The sequence below is a fragment of the Peromyscus californicus genome, unplaced genomic scaffold, assembly GCF_007827085.1.
Source record: "Peromyscus californicus insignis strain IS unplaced genomic scaffold, ASM782708v3 Scaffold_4__1_contigs__length_199733344, whole genome shotgun sequence".
Taxonomy (NCBI): domain Eukaryota; kingdom Metazoa; phylum Chordata; class Mammalia; order Rodentia; family Cricetidae; genus Peromyscus; species Peromyscus californicus.
The window spans coordinates 186,860,829-186,880,449 of NW_026294562.1; the positions used below are offsets into that span (position 1 = coordinate 186,860,829).

General features: G+C 37.0%; 1 protein-coding gene across 1 annotated transcript in view; it reads right to left on the reverse strand.

The window, feature by feature from the left end:
- LOC128094253 (vomeronasal type-2 receptor 116-like) overlaps positions 1-18,967 on the reverse strand; it is a 28,872-nt gene extending 9,905 nt beyond the window's left edge. The window contains exon 1 of the mRNA XM_052712482.1: positions 18,753-18,967. Coding sequence (XP_052568442.1) covers positions 18,753-18,967 — 215 coding nt within the window. The remainder of the gene's footprint in view (positions 1-18,752) is intronic.
- Positions 18,968-19,621: the final 654 nt, after the last annotated feature.

A 19,621-nucleotide genomic window follows, 5' to 3' on the forward strand; every position in this document is an offset into this window, starting at 1 on the left:
TGGAAATAGAAAATCTGAGTAAATGATTGGGAACTTCAGATGCAAGTATAATCAACAGAATGCAAGAGATGGAAGAGAGGATCTCTAGCGTTGAAGATACAATAGAAGAAATAGATTCATCAGTCAAAGAAAACACTAAAGCCAACAAAGTCATGAACCAAAATGTCCAAGAAATTTGGGACACCATGAAAAGACCAAACCTAAGAATAATAGGGGTCGAAGAAGGAGAAGAATACCAACTCAAGGGCACAGAAAGTATATTCAACAAGATCATAGAAGAAAACTTTCCCAACTTAAAGAAGGAAATGCCTATGAAGATACAAAAAGCTTATAGAACACCAAACAGACTAGACCCCCAAAAAAAGGCCCCTCGCCACATAATAATTAAACAACTAAATGTACAGAATAAAGAAAGAATATTAAGAGCAGCAAAGGAAAAAGGCCAAGTGACATATAAAGACAAACCCATCAGAATAACACCCGATTTCTCAATGGAGACTTTGAAAGCCAGAAGAACCTGGACAGATGTAATGCAGACACTAAGAGACCATGGATGTCAGCCTAGACTAATATACCCAGCAAAACTTTCAATCACCATAGATGGAGTGAACAAGACATTCCATGACAAAGCCAGATTTAAACAATACTTATCCACAAACCCAGCCCTACAGAAAGCACTAGAAGGAAAATTCCAACCTAAGGAATCAGATACACCCTCGAAAACACAGGTAACAGATAAAGCCACAGCAGTAAACCCCAAAGAAGAGAAGTACACACACATCACCACCAAAAAATAACAGGAATGAACAATCACTGGTCATTAATTTCCCTCAATATCAATGAACTTAATTCACCTATAAAAAGACATAGGCTTACAGAATGGATACGAAAGCAGGACCCATCTTTCTGCTGCATACAAGAAACACATCTCAAATTCAAAGATAGACACTACCTAAAAATAAAAGGCTGGGAAAAGACTTTCCAATCAAACGGTCTTAAGAAACAAGCAGGTGTAGCCATCCTGATATCCAGCAAAATAGACTTCAAACTAAAATCAATCAAAAGAGATCAAGAAGGGCATTACATACTCATCACAGGAAAGATCCACCAAGATGAAGTCTCAATTCTGAACATTTATGCCCCAAACACAAGGGTACCCACATATGTAAAAGAAACATTACTAAAGCTTAAATCACATATAAAACCCCACACATTAATAGTGGGAGACCTCAACATCCCACTTTCACCACTGGACAGATCTCCCAAATTGAAACTTAACAGAGAAATAAAGGACTTAACTGATGTCATGACTCAAATGGACTTAATCGATATCTACAGAACACTCCATCCTAAAAAAAAAGAATATACCTTCTTCTCAGCACCCCATGGAACCTTCTCTAAAATTGACCACATACTTGGCCACAAAACAAATCTAAACAGATACAAAACAATTGGAATAACCTCCTGTGTTCTATCAGACCACCATGGTCTAAAGTTGGATTTCAACAACAACAAAAACTACAGAAAACCTACAATTTCAGGGAAATTGAATAATACCCAACTGAATCACCAATGGGATAACGAAGAAATAAAGAAAGAAATTAAAGACTTCCTAGAGATCAATGAAAATGAAGACACCACATATCCAAACCTATGGGACACTATGAAAGCAGTACTAAGAGGGAAATTCATAGCACTAAATGCCCACATTAAGAAGTTTGAGAAATCTCACACTAGTGACTTAACAGCACACCTGAAAGCTCTAGAACAAGAAGAAGCAAAGTCTCCCAGGAAAAATAGACGCCAGGAAATTATCAAAGTGAGAGCTGAAATCAATAAAATAGAAACAAAGAGAACAATACAAAAAATTAATGAAACAAAGAGGTGGTTCTTTGAGAAAATGAACAAGATAGACAAGCCCTTATCCAAACTAACCAAAAGACAGAGAGAGAGTATCCAAATCAACAAAATCAGAAACGAAAAGGGGGACATAACAACAGACTTTGAGGAAATCCAGAGAATCATCAGGTCATACTTCAAAAACCTCTATTCAACAAAACTGGAAAACCTAAAAGAAATGGATAACATTCTGGATAGGTACCTTATAACTAAGTTCAATCAAGACCAGATAAACTATTTAAATAGTCCAATAACCCCTAATGAAATAGAAACAGTCATTAAAAGTCTCCCAACCAAAAAAAGCCCAGGACCAGATGGTTTCAGTGCAGAATTCTACCAGATCTTCAAAGAAGAGTTAATACCAATACTCTCTAAATTGTTCCACACAATAGAAACAGAAGGAACATTACCAAACTCCTTCTACGAGGCTACAATTACCCTGATTCCTAAACCAAACAAGGATACAACAAAGAAAGAGAACAACAGACCGATCTGCCTCATGAACATCAATGCAAAAATACTCAATAAAATACTGGCAAATAGACTCCAAGAACACATCAAAACAATTATCCACCATGATCAAGTAGGATTCATTCCAGGGATGCAAGGGTGGTTCAACATACAAAAGTCTGTCAATGTAATACACCATATAAACAAACTCAAAGAAAAAAACATGATCATGTCACTGGATGCAGAAAAGGCATTTGACAAAATCCAACACCCCTTCATGATAAAGGTCTTGGAGTGATCAGGAATACAGGGAACATACCTAAACATAATAAAGGCAATTTACAGCAAGCCAACAGCCAACATCAAATTAAATGGAGACAAACTCAAAGCAATTCCACTAAAATCAGGAACGAGGCAAGGCTGTCTGCTCTCCCCATACTTATTCAATATAGTACTTGAAGTTCTAGCCAGAGCAATAAGATAACATAAGGAGATTAAGGGGATACAAATTGGAAAGGAAGAAATCAAGCTTTCCCTATTTGCAGATGACATGATAGTATACTTGAGCGACGCCAAAGATTCCACCAAGGAACTGATACAGCTTATAAACACCTTCAGCAACATAGCAGGATACAAGATCAACTCAAAAAAATCAGTAGCCCTCCTATATACAATGGACAAAGAAGCGGAGAAGGAAATCAGAGATACAGTACCCTTTACTATAGCCACAAATGACATAAAATGTCTTGGGGTAACACTAACCAAGCAAGTGAAGGACCTATATGACAAGAACTTTAAGTCCCTGAAAAAAGAAATTGAAGAAGATGTCAGAAAATGGAAAGATCTCCCATGCTCATGGATAGGCAGGACTAACATAGTAAAAATGGCAATCTTACCAAAAGCAATCGATAGATTCAATGCAATCCCCATCAAAATACCAACACAATTCTTCACAGACCTGGAAAGAATAATACTCAACTTCATATGGAAAAACAAAAAACCCAGGATAGCCAAAGGAATCCTGCACAATAACACAACCTCTGGAGGCATCACGATCCCTGACTTCAAGCTCTACTATAGAGCTACAGTAATAAAAACAGCTTGGTACTGGCATAAAAACCAACATATGGACCAATGGAATCGAATTGAAGACCCTGACATTAATCCACACATCTATGAACATATAATTTTTGACAAAGAAGCCAACAGTGCACAATGGAAAAAAGAAAGCATCTTCAACAAATGGTGCTGGCAAAACTGGATATCAACATGGAGAAGGCTGCAAATAGATCCATATCTATCACTGTGCACAAAACTTAAGTCCAAGTGGATCAAGGACCTCAACATAAATCCAGCTACTCTGAACCTGATAGAAGAGAAAGTAGGAAGTAGTCTTGAATGCATTGGCATAGGAGACCACTTCCTAAATAGAACACCAGTAGCACAGACTCTGAGACAAACAATCAATCAATGGAAACCTTGAAACTGGGACCTCTTGAAACTGAGAAGCTTTTGTAGAGCAAAGGATACGGTCAACAAAGCAAAGCGACAGCCTACAGAATGGGAAAAGATCTTCTCCAACCCCACATCTGACAGAGGAATGATATCCAGAATACATAGGGAACTCAAGAAATTAGACATCAAAATGCCCAACAGTCCAATTAAGAAATGGGCTATAGAACTAAACAGAGAATTCTCAACAGAGGAAACTCAAATGGCTGAAAGACATTTAAGGAATTGCTCAACATCCCTAATCATCAGGGAAATGCAAATCAAAACAACTCTGAGATACCACCTTACGCCTGTCAGAATGGCTAAGATCAAAAACACTGAAGACACCTTATGCTGGAGATGATGTGGAGCTAGGGGAACTCTCCTCCACTGCTGGTGGGAATGCAAGCTTGTACAACCACTTTGGAAATCAATATGGCGCTTTCTTAGAAAATTGGGAATCCATCTCCCCCAAGATCCAGCTATACCACTCTTGGGCATATACCCAAGGAATGCTCAACCATACCATAAGAGCACTTGTTCAGCTATGTTCATATCAGCATTGTTTGTAATAGCCAGAACATGGAAACAACCAAGACGCCCTTCAACTGAAGAATGGATAAACAAAATGTGGTACATATACACAATGGAATACTACTCAGCAGAAAAAAACAATGGCATCATGAGGTTTGCAGACAAATAGATGGATCTAGAAAAAATCATCCTGAGTGAGGTAACCCAGACTCAGAAAGACAAACATGGTATGTACTCACTCATAGCAGGATACTAGACATGAAACAAGGATGAATTATCTGCTACTCACATCACCAGGGAGGCTACCCGGAAAACAGGACCCCAAGAAAGACACAGGGATCGCCCAATGACAGAGAAATGGAATGAGATCTACATGAACAGCCTGGACATGAGTGGGGGTAATGAAAGGCGAGGGTCGAGGGAAAGAGAGCTTGGGGGAGCGGGAGATCCCAGCTGGATCAACAACAGAGAGGGAGAACAAGGAATAGGAGACCATGGTAAATGAAGACCACATGAGAACAGGAAGAAGCAAAGTGCTAGAGAGGCCCACAGAAATCCACAAAGATACCCACACAACAGACTGCCGGCAATGGTCGAGAGACAGCCCGAACTGACCTAGTCTGGTAATGGGATGGCCAAACACCCTAATTGTTGTGCTAGAAACCTCATCCAACTACTGAGGGATCTGGATGCAGAGATCCATGACTAGGCCCTGGGTGGATCTCTGGGAGTCCAATCAACGAGAATGAGGAGGGTTTATATGAGCGAGAATTGTTGAGACCAAGGTTGGATAAAGCACAGGGACAAATAGCCAAATGAATGGAAACACATGAACTATGAACCAATGGCTGAGGGGTCCACATTGGATCAGGCCCTCCGAATGGGTGAGACAGTTGATTGGCTTGATCTGTTTGGGAGGCATCCAGGCAGTGGGACCAGATCTTGTGCTCATTGCATGAGTTGGCTGTTTGAAACCTGGGGCCTATGCAGGATTGTTTGGCTTGGCCTGGGAGGAGGGGACTAGACCTACCTGGACTGAGTCTACCAGGTTGACCTCAGTCTGTGGGGAAGGCTTTGCCCTGGAGGAGATGGGAATGGGGGGGGGGCTTTGGGGGGAAGGTGAGGGGGATGGGAGGGGGGAGAACAAGGGAATCCGTGACCAATATGTAGAACTGAATTGTATTGCAAAATAAATTAAAATAAATTAAAAAAAAAATTGACTAACAAAAAAAAAAGAAAAAATTGGTTCTTTGAGAAAATCAAGACAGACTAGCCCTTATCCAAACCTTTTGACACAGAGAAAGAGAAAGAACACCCAAATTAACAAAATCACAAATGAAAAGGGAGACATAACAACAGACAACAAAGAAATCCAGAGAATCATCAGGTCACGTCAAAAACCTGTACTCCACAAAATTGGAAAATATAAAAGAAATGGACAATTTTCTGGATAGGTACCCCATACCAAAGTTAAATCAAGACCTGATAAACAATTTAAATAGACTAATAACCCCTAAGGAAATAGAAATGGTCATTAAAAGTCGTTCAATCAAAAAGAGGCCAGGACCAGATAGATTCAGTGCTGAATTCTACCAGAATTTTAAAGAAGAGCTAATGCCAATATTCTTCAAATTTTTCCACACAATAGAAACAGAAGGAATGCTATCAAACTCTTTTAGTGAGACTACAGTTACCCTGATACCCAAAACAAATAAAGACGCAACAAAGCAAGAGAATTACACACCAATCTCCCTCATGATCATTGATGCAAAAATATGCATTTTTTAAAATATTGGCAAACTCAATTCAAGAATATATTAAAAAAATAATCCACCATGAACATGTAGGCTTCATTCCAGGGATGCAAGGATGGTTCAACCTACGAAAATCTGTCAATGAAATACACGATATAAACAAACTGAAAGAAAAAAATACACATGATCATCTCATTAGATACTGAAAAACTCTTTGACAAAATCCAACACCCCTTCATCATAAAGGTCCTGGGGAGATCAAGAATACAAAAAACATACCTAAACATAATGAAGGCAATTCTCAGCAAACCGACGGCCAACATCAAATTAAATGGAGAGAAACTCAAAGCGATTCTACTAAAATTAGGAACAAGGCAAGGCTGTCCACTCTCCTCATATTTATTTAATATAGTACTTGAAGTTCTAGCTAGAGCAATAAGACAACAAAAGGAGATCAAGGGGATACAAATTGGAAAGGAAGGAGTCAAACTTTCACTATTTGCAGATGATATGATAGTATACATAAGTGACCAAAAAAAATCTTACCAGGGAACTCCTACCTCTCATAAACACCTTCAGGATACAAGATTGACTCAAAAATCAGTAGCCCTCCTATATACAAATGATAAATGGGCTGAGAAAGAAATCAGAGAAACATCACCCTTTATAATAGCCACAAGTAATAAAAAAAAACCTTGGGTAACACTTACTGAGCAAGTGAAGGACCTGTAAGACAAGGACTGTATGTCTCTGAAGAAAGAAATTAAAGAAGATGTCAATAAATGGAAAGATCTCCCATGCTCATGGATATGTTGGAATAACATAGTAAAAATGGCAATCTTACCAAAAGCAATCTACAGATTCAGTGCAGTCCTCATTCAAAATCCCAACCCAATTCTTCACAGACATGGAAAGAACAATACTCAACTTCATATGGAAAAACAAAAAACCCAGGATAGCTTAAAGAATCCTGTACAATAAAGCAACCTCTGGAGGCATCACCATCCCTGACCTCAAGCTCTACTGTAGGGCTATAGTAACAAAAACATCTTGGTATTGGCATAAAATCTGTCATGTGGACCAATGGAGTGGAATTGAAGACCCTGACATTAATCTGGACACCTATGAACACCTGATTTTTGACAAAAAGCCAAAACCGTACAATGGAAATAAGAAAGCACCTTCAACAAATGATGCCATTATAACTGGATGTCAACATGTAGAAGATTGCAAATAGATCCATATCTACTGCCATGCACAAAACTCAAGTCCAAGTGGAAGAAATACCTCAACATAAATCCAGCTATACTGAACTTGATGATAGAAGAGAAAGTAGAAAGTAATCTTGAATGCAGTGGCACGCTAGACCACTTCCTAAATGTAACATCAGTAGCACAGACACTGAGAGCAACAATTAGTAAATGGGACCTTTTGAAACCAAGAAGCTTCCATAGGGCAAAGGACATGGTCAATAAGACAAATATGATATCCTACAGAATGGGAAAAGATCTTCACCAATCCCACATCTGACAGAGGGCTGAACTCCAAAATATATAAAGAATTCCAGAAACTACACATCAAAATACTGAACAATCCAATTAAAAATGGGCTACAGAACTAAACAGAGAATTCTCAACAGAAGAATCACAAATGGCTGACAGATATTTAAGGAACTGTTCAGCATCCTTAGTCATCAGGGAAATGCAAATCAAAACAACTCTGAGATATCATTGTACACCTTTCAGATTTTTTTAGAGCAACCAATAGCCTTGGCAGTAGCTGGGGTGTTTGGGCATTTCCATAGGGCACATTTGGCCAACAATTCAATTAACCTATTCCCAGATCTATAAATTTCATTTTGTGTTAAGAAATGTCAAGTTGTGACTGTGACTCCCCTTTTATTTGTAATTATGTGTGTTTTAAGAAGCTTCTACTGTATTGTTTCCATATGACTAAAATGGCCCTTTGTTTCATTTCTTTAGGATGTTGTAGAACCACAGGCTCTCAATAACTTGAGCTCCAAGAGGGACTAATGTAGTTGCTTTGTTCCTGTGATAAATTCTGACCAAAAATTAGGATGAGATCTTCAAATATCCTGGTATTCAACTTGCAATCTGCTCAACTACAAGAAATAAATGTTTCTTTGTCAAGCCACCAGTTACTAAGACACTGCTTAATTCAAGAACATCAGGTTATTCAACATGTCTGAACAACAGTTGACATTTCTGTAACAGTTCATTTTTATATGAGTGTTTGTGTAATATGTGTACTTATTACTCTGTGTGGTGTGTGTACACAAATGGATGCTAGACTGAAAACAACTTAATATGGGCATCATCATCATACACCTTATTTAATACTATATCATTTTGTAGCTCATGGGATGACAGCAATTCTCCTGCCTCTGTCGCTCATTTCACCAAAAGAGCAACAGGTTTATACAAATTCACTGTAATTCCCTCCTCCCCATTTGCAATCTGCAGATGTAAACTCAGTCTTCACAGTTGGAATGCCAGAGTGTTAACTTCTGATCTATTTACTCATTCTCTTAATATTAGTCACTAGGAAAGAAAAATAACTTGCACTCTGTAATGACCAAATGTCCACACAAATGGGGGAATATTAAGGCATTTCACGTGAAAAATATGAGTCATAAAGTTTTGCTTCATTGGGGTTGTGTTTTGTAAATCATTCTTTGATTTGTGTGCCAAAGTTCATTCCCATACTTTTGGCATACATTTAGTGATTCATGAATATGCAATGCTATTTTCTTCATGTTGGTATGCTCTGTAGAAAAGGAGATGAATAACTTCTTAAACTCATGAGACAACAGAGCAGGCCTGGCATCTGTGTGTACAGAATGATTCAGAGGAACTCTGGCTGTTTAGTAACAATTTAAACCCATAAAAACTAGCTACTGAGATAGTTTATGATATGAATCAATGCATAATTATGAAAAGGCAGCGATATTTGGAAGAAATACTAGAACAGGATAAATAAAATTATAAATGCAAGTCAGTTAGGAATATAAAATAGTAAATGTGTATCACACTTTTTGCCTAACAGTATGAACACAGGGCTTGGGAGAGAGCTCACTAGGGAAAGGGCTTGCCATTCCAGCATGAGGACCTGAGTTTGATCCCTCATGCTTCACTCAGGGCACAGTAGTGAATACTTTCAGTTCCAGTTTTGGAGTTATGGGTAGGGTGGATCCCTAAATCTTGCTCTCATATTTGTTTAGCCATTTCAGTAAACTCTCTGACAGTGTGAGACCGTGTCCCCAGAATGTGGCTGGGTCCACAAGGAATACAACTTAGGTTGACTGCTGTCACCCACATTCTGGCACACACTTGTGTATGTACACTGGTGCAAACGTGCATCTACACCAATGCCACCTTCTAACAAAATATCCACCCCACCACCAATGAAAGGCAATCTTACAGCAAAAACATGGAAATGGTAATCCAAGCAGAAAGGGCAAGAAACCAGAAGGATAATATACTCAAATGATATTATCCATACATCAGTAGGACAAATTAAAGCATAAAGTGCCACCCACATACATAGAATATTGTGCTTTATCATGGCAGTGCAAGAGTTGCCTGGGAGGCAGTGGCACATGCCATTAATCCCAGCACTAGGGAGAAGAGCCAGGCAGATCTCTGTGAGTTCTAGGCCAGTCTGTTCTACAGAGTGAGATCCAGGACAGGCAACAAAACTACAGAGAGAAACCCTGTCAAAAAAAATGAAGAAGGAGGAGGAGGAGGAGGAGGAGGAGGAGGAAAGAAGAAGAAGAAAAAGAAGAAAAAGAAGAAGAAGAAGAAGAAGAAGAAGAAGAAGAAGAAGAAGAAGAAGAAGAAGAAGAAGAAGAAGAAGAGCAAGAAATGTCAACTATGACAACTGGACCAAGTACTTTCTTCCCACAATATGATAAAATGATTGTGGGGCAACTAGACCATAACAGATGAAGTTGAAGTTTATCCCTAGTTTCTCATCCCATGGTAAAAATCAACTCAAAACATGTCAAAAACATGAACATAAAAGTGGGAAACACATCTAGACATCTTTTGTTCACTTTTGTAGAAGTAAAAGTCACAGGAAACAAAACAGGACTTGACAGTGGTTTTCCAGTAATCTCAAAAAGTCTTTGGAGTTGATATGAAGGCACCTAGACAAGTGAACACCTGCAGAAAAGGAAGTGCTTTGCAAATGCTTCCTCAATCAAAGAATCATATCAGAGTCCAATAACACAGTTATAACACCCAGTAACAAGAATCCCTAAATAGTTTAATTGAGGAGATGTTATGTGAAGGAAGAGTTACCAAAGTAGAAACTCAATTGTTGCACCAGTTTTCCATCCCACCAGCAGTGAATAAGTTTCCCTTTTCCCCAAATCTGTGGTCCTGTGTCCTCCTTTGTTTTTAGGAGTGTGCATAGCAACTTTTAGCATTATGAAAGCTAGCCAGCAAGGTTACAGCTTCCTGTTCCTCTCCAGTTTGATTTTTCTATATTCATTGACTCAAATATGTTTTCTTCAGAAATGGGGCCTTACCATTAAGTTCTTGATGGTAAACAAGAGCAATAGTAATACTCTGTAATAGTTGGGTCTTATGTTGAGGTCACTGATACATGAAATTTGAGTTTGCATAGGTGGAAATACAGAAATAAATTTTCCTTGTTCTACTCAGTAGTGATTCAGTATGGCTGGCACTTGTTTAAAAAATTTCCATATTTTGACCAATAGTATTATTCTCTCTTTGACAAAAATCAGGTGACTGTATGAGTGTGGATTTATATGTATTTATATGTTTCTATGTATTCTCAATTCCATTCCATTGTTCAATAAGTCAGTTTTTATGCCATGCCCACTCTGTTTTTATAGGTGTAGCTCTAATAATAACATGAAATCTGGGGTTATGACTCCTTCTGCAGTGCTGTTGTTGGTCAGGATTGTTTTTGTCTATATTTAGTCATTTGTGTTTCCACAGGAAAATTAAAATTATTCTTCAATTTCTGTGATAACTGACACTGGAAATTTTGATGAGGGTTTCCTTGAATCTGGAGATTGGTTTTGGTAGGATGGGTATTTCACAATAGTTAATGTTACCAATCTACGAGTTTAATAGGTCTTTCAATATCTGGTATTGTAACAGGGCTCCAGACCTAAAAACAACTGACTCCATGATGGAAGTGCCTTTCAGACTGTACATCTCAGCATGTAGACAGCACCACCTACCAAAACTAAAACAAAGACATAATATGTCAAACCCACATAGTTCTGAGAAAGTCTCAAAACATCCTCATCTTGCTTTTTTGCTCCTGTAGTTCTGCTTCTGACTAACTGTTCTTGTTAACTGAAGTGCGTCAATGGAAAACATGGTTTTTGTGCTTAACAGCTCACCAGGAGAAGACTTCGGGCTACACTGTGATCCCAAACACCTGGTGCAGTCCTGTCCAGCTAATAAAGACTTCATTTGGCTTAAACCTGCATCTGAGAAGCCTTTTCTAGTACATACCACACAACAGTATCTATTTTAAATCTTTCATTGTCTTAAAGCTTTTATTGCATCTGTCTTTCACCCCCTTGGTTACTCTTATCCACTGATACTTTATTTGGTGAGTTATTTCTAGAGGGATTGGTTTCTTGATTTCTTTCTCAGGATGTTTAGCATTTGTCCATCACATCTTCTGTGAGGCTTTTGTATCCTGCTGTGCTACCGAATGTCTGTATCAAATGTATAGATTTCTGAGACAGTCTTCAGGATCTTTTCTTGTATTTCAATACATCATCTGCAAGTAAAGATGCTTTGATTCTTTTCCTGATTCTATCATTTCCCTTATTTCTCTTGGTAGGAATACAAGTTCTATGTTAAACAGAAGTGGTGAGGATGGACATCCTTGTCTTTTTCAGAAGTTTATTGAAACATATTCACTTATTTTTTATATCTGTTGATGATGGCTGTGGGTTTATTATATGTTGCTTTTATACTACTAAGGTACATTCTCTGTATCCCTCTTTTCTCCTGGACATTTATCATGAAATGGTGCTGGATTTTATCAGAGGCCTTTAATCCATTTAATCAGCTCATCAATTTTTCCTGTGCTTTAGTCTGTTCATATGGTGTCTTACATTAATTTAGGGATGTTCAAACAGCCTAACATGTTTGGATGAGACAACAATATTATGCCATATAACCATTTTGGTGTGTTCTCAAACTTAGTTTTCAAGCATTTGATTTGTGTCTATGTCTTCAGACATTAGCCTATTAATTTTCCATATTTTGGTAGGGTCTTTATATGTTTTTGAAATCAGAGTAATACTGCCTTCATAAAGTGTATGTTCCTTCTCCTTTTTTGATATATTAGTGTAAGATCTTCTTTGAAAGCTTTGTACAATTTTACACTGACTCCATCTGATCTTGAGGTTTTTTTTAACTTAGATTTTTAATTAATGTTTTGATCACACTGGATGTTATGGGTCTATTTAACTTAATAATATCATCTTGATTTAATGTTGTTAGAAAATATGTGTATCTGGAAATTTACCCATTTCTTAAATCTTACCCAATTCAGAGGAACATATATGCTTTTAAATGTCTCTTTACAATTCTCCAAATATCCTCAGTGTCTGTTATAATGTCTTCCTTCCATGTCTAATTGTATTAATTGTGGTTATTATGATAGTATTATAATTATTATAAAATATAAAATAATACAGTTATTATAAAGCTTATTAATTTTGATTGCTTATGTTTTTGTTAATTGGCTCAAGTTTTGTCAGCCTTTTATCTCTAGTTTCATTCATTCTTTGCATTGATTTTTCCATTTGTAGGTCATTAATTTCTGAGCTGATTTTGATGATTTCTTCCCACTTGCCTTTATGAACTGTTATTTGTTCTTATATTTTCAAGACTTTCAGGTGTCTCATCAAGTTATTAATTTGTGATTTCTCAAAATTTCTGATATGGGTTCACAGTGCCCAAAACTTTCCTCTCATGACCATTTTCAGTTTTCCCACAGGTTTTGGTGTCTTGTGATTCAATTTTCACTCAACTCTTAGAATTTTACAAGTTCCTTTTTTATTTCTTCTTTCAATTGAGATTGATTCAGTTTTACATAACTTAACTTCCATAAATTTATTTTTTCACTCTTTTCTTTTGTTGCTTCTATCCTGATCTAGTCCATGGAGGACTGATAGAGTGCAGGATGTGATTTTAATTTTTTTGTATTTCAGAGATTGCTTTTATTGTAATATGTGGTCTATTTTGCAGAAAGTCCTATGAACTGCAAGGAAGAATGTGTATTCTTTAGCTTTTGGTTGCAATGTTCAATAGGCATATGTTGCATCTATTTGATTTTGCAGAACTCCAATTGTAGAGGACCACAATAAAGCTTTACAATGTAATAAAATAGTAGTGACAGTTAGTATATAGAGCCACAGAAGGATGCAGAAAGCTGCAAATGAAAAAGGTGAAATCACAATTAAAGGGAGACCCATCAGAATAGCATCAGATTCTTTCAGTAGAGGCTAGAAAGCCAGAAGGGATGGATGTTCTACAAGTCATGAAATCAGCACCAATGCTCCAGCAGACTAATATAAAAAGCAAAACTGTCACTCATAGCAAGAGGGAAATGTAAATTTTTCATGATAAAAGAGGTTGAAGGAAATTATCACCACTAAACCAGTTCTGCAAAGGAAACAGGAAGGAATAGTTAGATCTGAAGAAAAGGCTAAATATATCCGAGATGGCTGGGAACAATGAAAAATTCCAGAACACTGAATAATACACATCTAATAGAACAATTAAAAATAACAACAACAACAACAAATGAAAGGAATTAATACATATCATCCAATAATAACTCTTAATATTTGTGATCTCATGGACAACACAAATTGATTGAATCAGAAAACAATATCCAGGATTTTTCTGTCTCCAAGAAACACAATTCACAACCATGATAGACCTCAATTAGAGTTAAAGGATGGAAAAAGAATCCCAAGCAAATGCAAGTAAAAACTTAGCATGCATTACTCTTAAGGTGTGACAACTAAGGCACCAAACAAATCCTACTCAGAAGAAATAGTGACACATAATTTTTACTCATTAAAGAAAAAAAATCTAGCAACGGGGCATTACAGTTCTAATCATGTACACATTAAACATAGGAGTCCCCAAATACCTTAATGAAACAGTATTAGATTCAAAAGCACAGATCAACCCCAAAACAGAGATGGTGAGTGACTTCAATTCCCCATTTTTAGCAACAGACAAGTAATACAGAAAAAAAAAACATAGTTAAAGAACATCATAAGTCAACTCCATCTTTATATTGAACACCTAGTGCATTTCTAAACCTCTAGATAGCTGATGAGTTTAGAGAAATTACTGTTTGTCCACTGTGCATATAGCAGCCTTCAATAACACACCCACATGAAACAATACTTTCAAAATGCCCTCAAAATATGGGCATTCTGGCCCAGAAACTTTATTTTATACAAACCAATGGGCTATGATGCTCAAAATCTTGAGAAGACAGTTTCAACACAAAACATATTTGTTTAAAAGCTTTAAAAATTCTATAGAGCTCAGATGATGTAAATGAGGACTCCTTTATGTTTCAATGCATTATGTACACATCAATGCAAAAAAATGGGAGAATGTTTCTCTGTTCCACTGTGAGCACACAGATGTGGAGTTTGGCATTTTGTTCTCATGGAATCCAAGATATAAATGCATTGTGGGCAACTACATAGGATTTTATATCCTCTCCCAAAATTATTAAATATAATTTTTATTAAAAGGTATTCACAAACTGTGTTGTTTTATTTGGTCTACTTACAAAGTATTACTTGTACTTGAGAGTATCAAGAAAGATTTTTCTAAAAGAATGCTATTGTTAAATATATAAATATTTCTTTGGGTTTTCTTAAACTTTTATATAGTCCAAGCCTGCCTTGAAAACCTGTCTGTGCCAAACAAATGCTCAGATTATAGGTGTGCACCACCACAATATCCAGCAACATACTTGGTTTGGAGAGCACATGATTCATGGTTTGCCAGAAAACATATAATTATTATGACTAAAGTTGAAAGGATGACATATTAGACTTCATAATTTAATCATTGTACATTTTTACACATGATGAATTATCATCCTCTACCCCATAAATAGATATTGATGTCATGATGATAAATATATTCAAAACTTGCTTAAATTTTTATGAGCTTGTATAATATTACTGAGAACTATGGCAATTCAAAGCTTACCGAAATCAGTGCAAATAATTGAGGATTAAACAGAAAGGGTATGTCATTACTGAAAAAATATAGTTTTGATAATTGAAAAATATTAATATTTTAAGAAGTATGAGAATGGTGTGAGAATTCACAGATTGGTCAGTAGGAAAAGCAGGAAAGGATCAACATCCTGTGTGGGTTGCTAAGTGTTTCCAGCCTCACATCACTTGCACTCTATAGCAAAAGAGATTCAATAAATATTCATTCTTCTGGATGAAGGTAACTCAGTGTACAACTTGATATTCACCTAATCTTTTTATTTTCAGAGAAAACCCAATCATTGAAAGTCTGAATTATTATAGAAGGAAAATGCTGTAATATAGTTAACATGCTTTTCCCCCTGTTATTTTAGATTAGGGATTCATGATCAAAGATGAACAAAAATAAAAGATAAACAGACAGTGAATACCCTAACTGTCATCATAGAGCCTTCATCCAGTAGCTGATGTAAGTAGAAGCTGATATCCAGAGCCAAGCACCAGGCCAAGCTCCAGGAGACCATTCAAAGAGAGAGAAAAGTGGAATTCTATGAGCAAGGTGCATCAAGATCATGATAGGGAAACCTACAGAGACAAACAAACAAAACTGGTGGGAACTCATGAACTTCAGACCAATAGCTGTGAAGCCTCCATGGTACTGGAGTAAGCCCTCTGCATAAGTGAGACAGTTGTGTAGCTTGATCTGCTTAACAGGCCCCTTGGCAATAGGATCAGGATCCATCCCTGGCACATGAGCTGCCTTTTTGGAGCATACTACCTAAGGTGGGACAACCTGCACAGCCTTGATTCAAAGGGAGGGGCAAGGACATGCCTCTACTGCCTACACCAGGCTCTGCTGACTCCCTATGGGAGGCCTTACCTCATTGGAGGAGGATTTGGGGGGTATGAAGAGAGGTGGAAGGCTGAAAGTGCGGTTGGAGGGAAGAGGGGGAATCTGTGGTTGGTATGCAAAATATATTAAAAATTCCTTAATAAAAAAGATAAATAGACTTTGTACAATGAAAAGTTCTTGTTTTTTACACCTTCAGGATGACATATTGTAAATATTTAAAATAAACCTTACATTCTAAAATATTTTCAAATAATCTGTAATTAGATATTTATGTCCCTCAATTTGAAAAACACTGAAAAATGGTGAATATCCATAGTATACTAGAAAAAAATCTTAAAATCTGACTTTTCATATTCATCTAGTACATGAATTGTTTCAAGTTATTAATACAAAAATGCACACACAACTGTAACTATGCAGCTTGGATATACTAAGTCAGCCGTATTTCTGAGTTAGCGTTAAGGAAAAGCATTCCCATACACAGTGAAAGAAACTGTCTGCCATTATTGCTTTGCAGGGAAATTAACCACCATGAAGAAAAGATTCTATAGTGTGCATCAACATGTACTTATGTAGATTAATCTGCTTCAATCAAATGGTAGACATGTTTTTTTACCGATTAGACATTATTCTGTACCTATCAAATTTTTACTCACCATCTTTCAACAAGAAAGTAAAATCCAGTTAGAAAATTAGTCCACACAAAATCTAGAGAAATAGAAAATAATGCTGGCCCCACAACTCATGATCTTTTGTAGTTATGACAATGAAGATAAATATATTTATAGTGCTACCATTAGAACATGAGGAAATTTAACTTGAGAAGGACAGAACAATACACTTTTCTAATTACATAAACACTTTCCCACACCTGTGTAAAAGATTATCAAAAGTATGAAAACAGTTGTGATCCTTGCAATGTATATATTTGCATGTGCCTCACTCTCTATGCAAAGCATAATTTGAAAATGTGTTGTCTAAATCAAACATGTTGGTTTTTATAGCTTTTATAATTGCAAATTTATTTTAGTTTCATATAAAATCAAACTTACACAACATTCTCATTTACATATTAGACAACCCAGCCACAGGGAACTCACATTATTACAGTCCCTTTGCAGGCATGGGGTTGCTGATGTATAAACTGAAGAGGGACTTAAGCTGATGCACAGTGGTGCCTGAGCTGCTGAGACTGGAGAACAGAGAAGAAGATGAGGAACAGGGAGGAACAGGGACACCATCTGCTGTAAAGCAGACAAATCTCCTTCCTGCATACAACGTCAAATATCTGGTAGATCCTACAGCTTCTTAACCTAACTTGAAGTAAGCAATGATCTCTGGAGCCAGTAGACTCTTGCACAGAATATTTTATCTTTTAAAATTTTCCCTGGGTCTTCATTGTATCAAATTAAGAATTAACCTATTACAATATTACAATAACCTTCATGTAAAATGACATTCCACGCTTGAACATTTTCTCTCTCACTGCTTTCCACAGCCACATTTCAGCAGACACAGTATTGCCTTACTGACAATTATCCATCCTCAGTCTTATGTTTATTTTAGGTGATTTTCCACCCATTGCCTCCAACCTAACTCTTGAATATGTATTTCCATGTTGCCTTTGTTGAATTTGGACTTGAGCGCAAGCTGCACTTTTCATTTTCAGACACTTATTGTGTGATTACCCATAGCTATGAGCATGTCAGCTTGGGTAGAACATCCTTAACTTGTTCTAAACCCTAACACACATGATTGTTTATCTTTAGCAGGACCTAAGATACTCAGTTAGACTTGTCTGACACTGTGTGTTAATCTTGTATCTTTGAGAAAAACTAAAAGCAGTAATCCCAGGTCTCATCACAATCAAGGGGCACACAAAAACACATTCATAACAATGAACAAATACACACTGCATTTTCATGGCGCAAACAGGTAAGTATCCAAGTTATCAGATAATACAAATATTAGAGGTCACATAAAAGAATCTGAGACAGATGAAGGCATTTCTAAAGCAGAAAGTTGGTCCAAATGTCTATTTCTGACATTCCTGCTTCCAAATCTTGAGCAGCAAAAACAGATAACTCTTGTCCTTCACACACAACAAAATCACTGATCACTAACTTCAGTGCCATTCATTTCTTCTCACAGGAGCACAGCTAGACTTCTAGAGTCCCATCAAATACTCTATCATCCTTCTATTATCTAATCCATCTACAGTAGAGCTAATATTGAAAACATCCAAATCCTGAGGAGTTAGGGGCTTAGCTGAGAATATGGGGGATATTCCCAGTGTCTACTGTAGAAAAGAAAATGAATAAACCCCAAATTCCCATTTCCCCCTTGAAAACCCAAGATGAGTCACTAAGAAGACAGCACCACAGAAGAGATCTAGGAATGGAAGAGAGAAATAATGATGTTGGAATCCATACTTTCCCCAAGATATATGAATGCCAAATTTAGATAATGAATAAATGGAAAAAAGACATACTCAACCATAAAATCTCTGTTAAATTTAATCATCCGCCAATCAATTGTTTTGTTGAGTGGATAGACAGCATATGCAGGAAAAAAACCAGTAATCATCACATTTCCTTTATCAATTAATCGGTAATTCATTCTGACTAAGCACTCACTGCTTCTGTAGGAGCACAGAAGAATAGGAATCTGTAGAAAGCAAGAGATAAAAACCCAAGAGAACAGCATATCAACAAAGTAACTGGACATTCATGAGTATGATAATGTGAACTCCAAGCATCCAAGGTGAATGTACATAGCTCATAAGTGTGTGCATGTTTGTTTAGTATTTTCTTGGTGACTGGAGAGCTATCCCTTGAATCATCCCAAGTTCTTCCTGACAAGACTCTTCACTCCCCTGTGGAATTATCCAATAATTTCTTCCCTCAGGCTTTGCATCTCAGGCCCCACATTAACAATCACAAGACAGGTGAAAAATATTTTTTAAATCTTCTCTAGCCAAAGGCAGTATGACTTCATCCAAGATCAAAGAGAAACTGTCCCAAGGCATGAAATTCTCTTGTTGGATTTAGTCACTAATATGAACCAAGAAACTTCTTTTGAGACAGCCATTTATGATGATACAAACATGTGAAGCCAGAAGAACCAATAGTAGATGAAAGGGAAAGGGATCAGAATAGGCCCATGGCAAGCCTGTGGGCTGGAGACAGATGTATCAATTTTACAGAGGTACTTTGGATGGCTATCCAGGCCGCCATCTGTCTCTGTTTACTCTCATGAGACTCAGAAGTTTCCTTGCATCCTTCCTTTGTTTCTCAGCTAATATTGTATCCTTCTGAGCACTTTGATGTAGTTGAAGACTAAATAGTTATAATTTCCTTA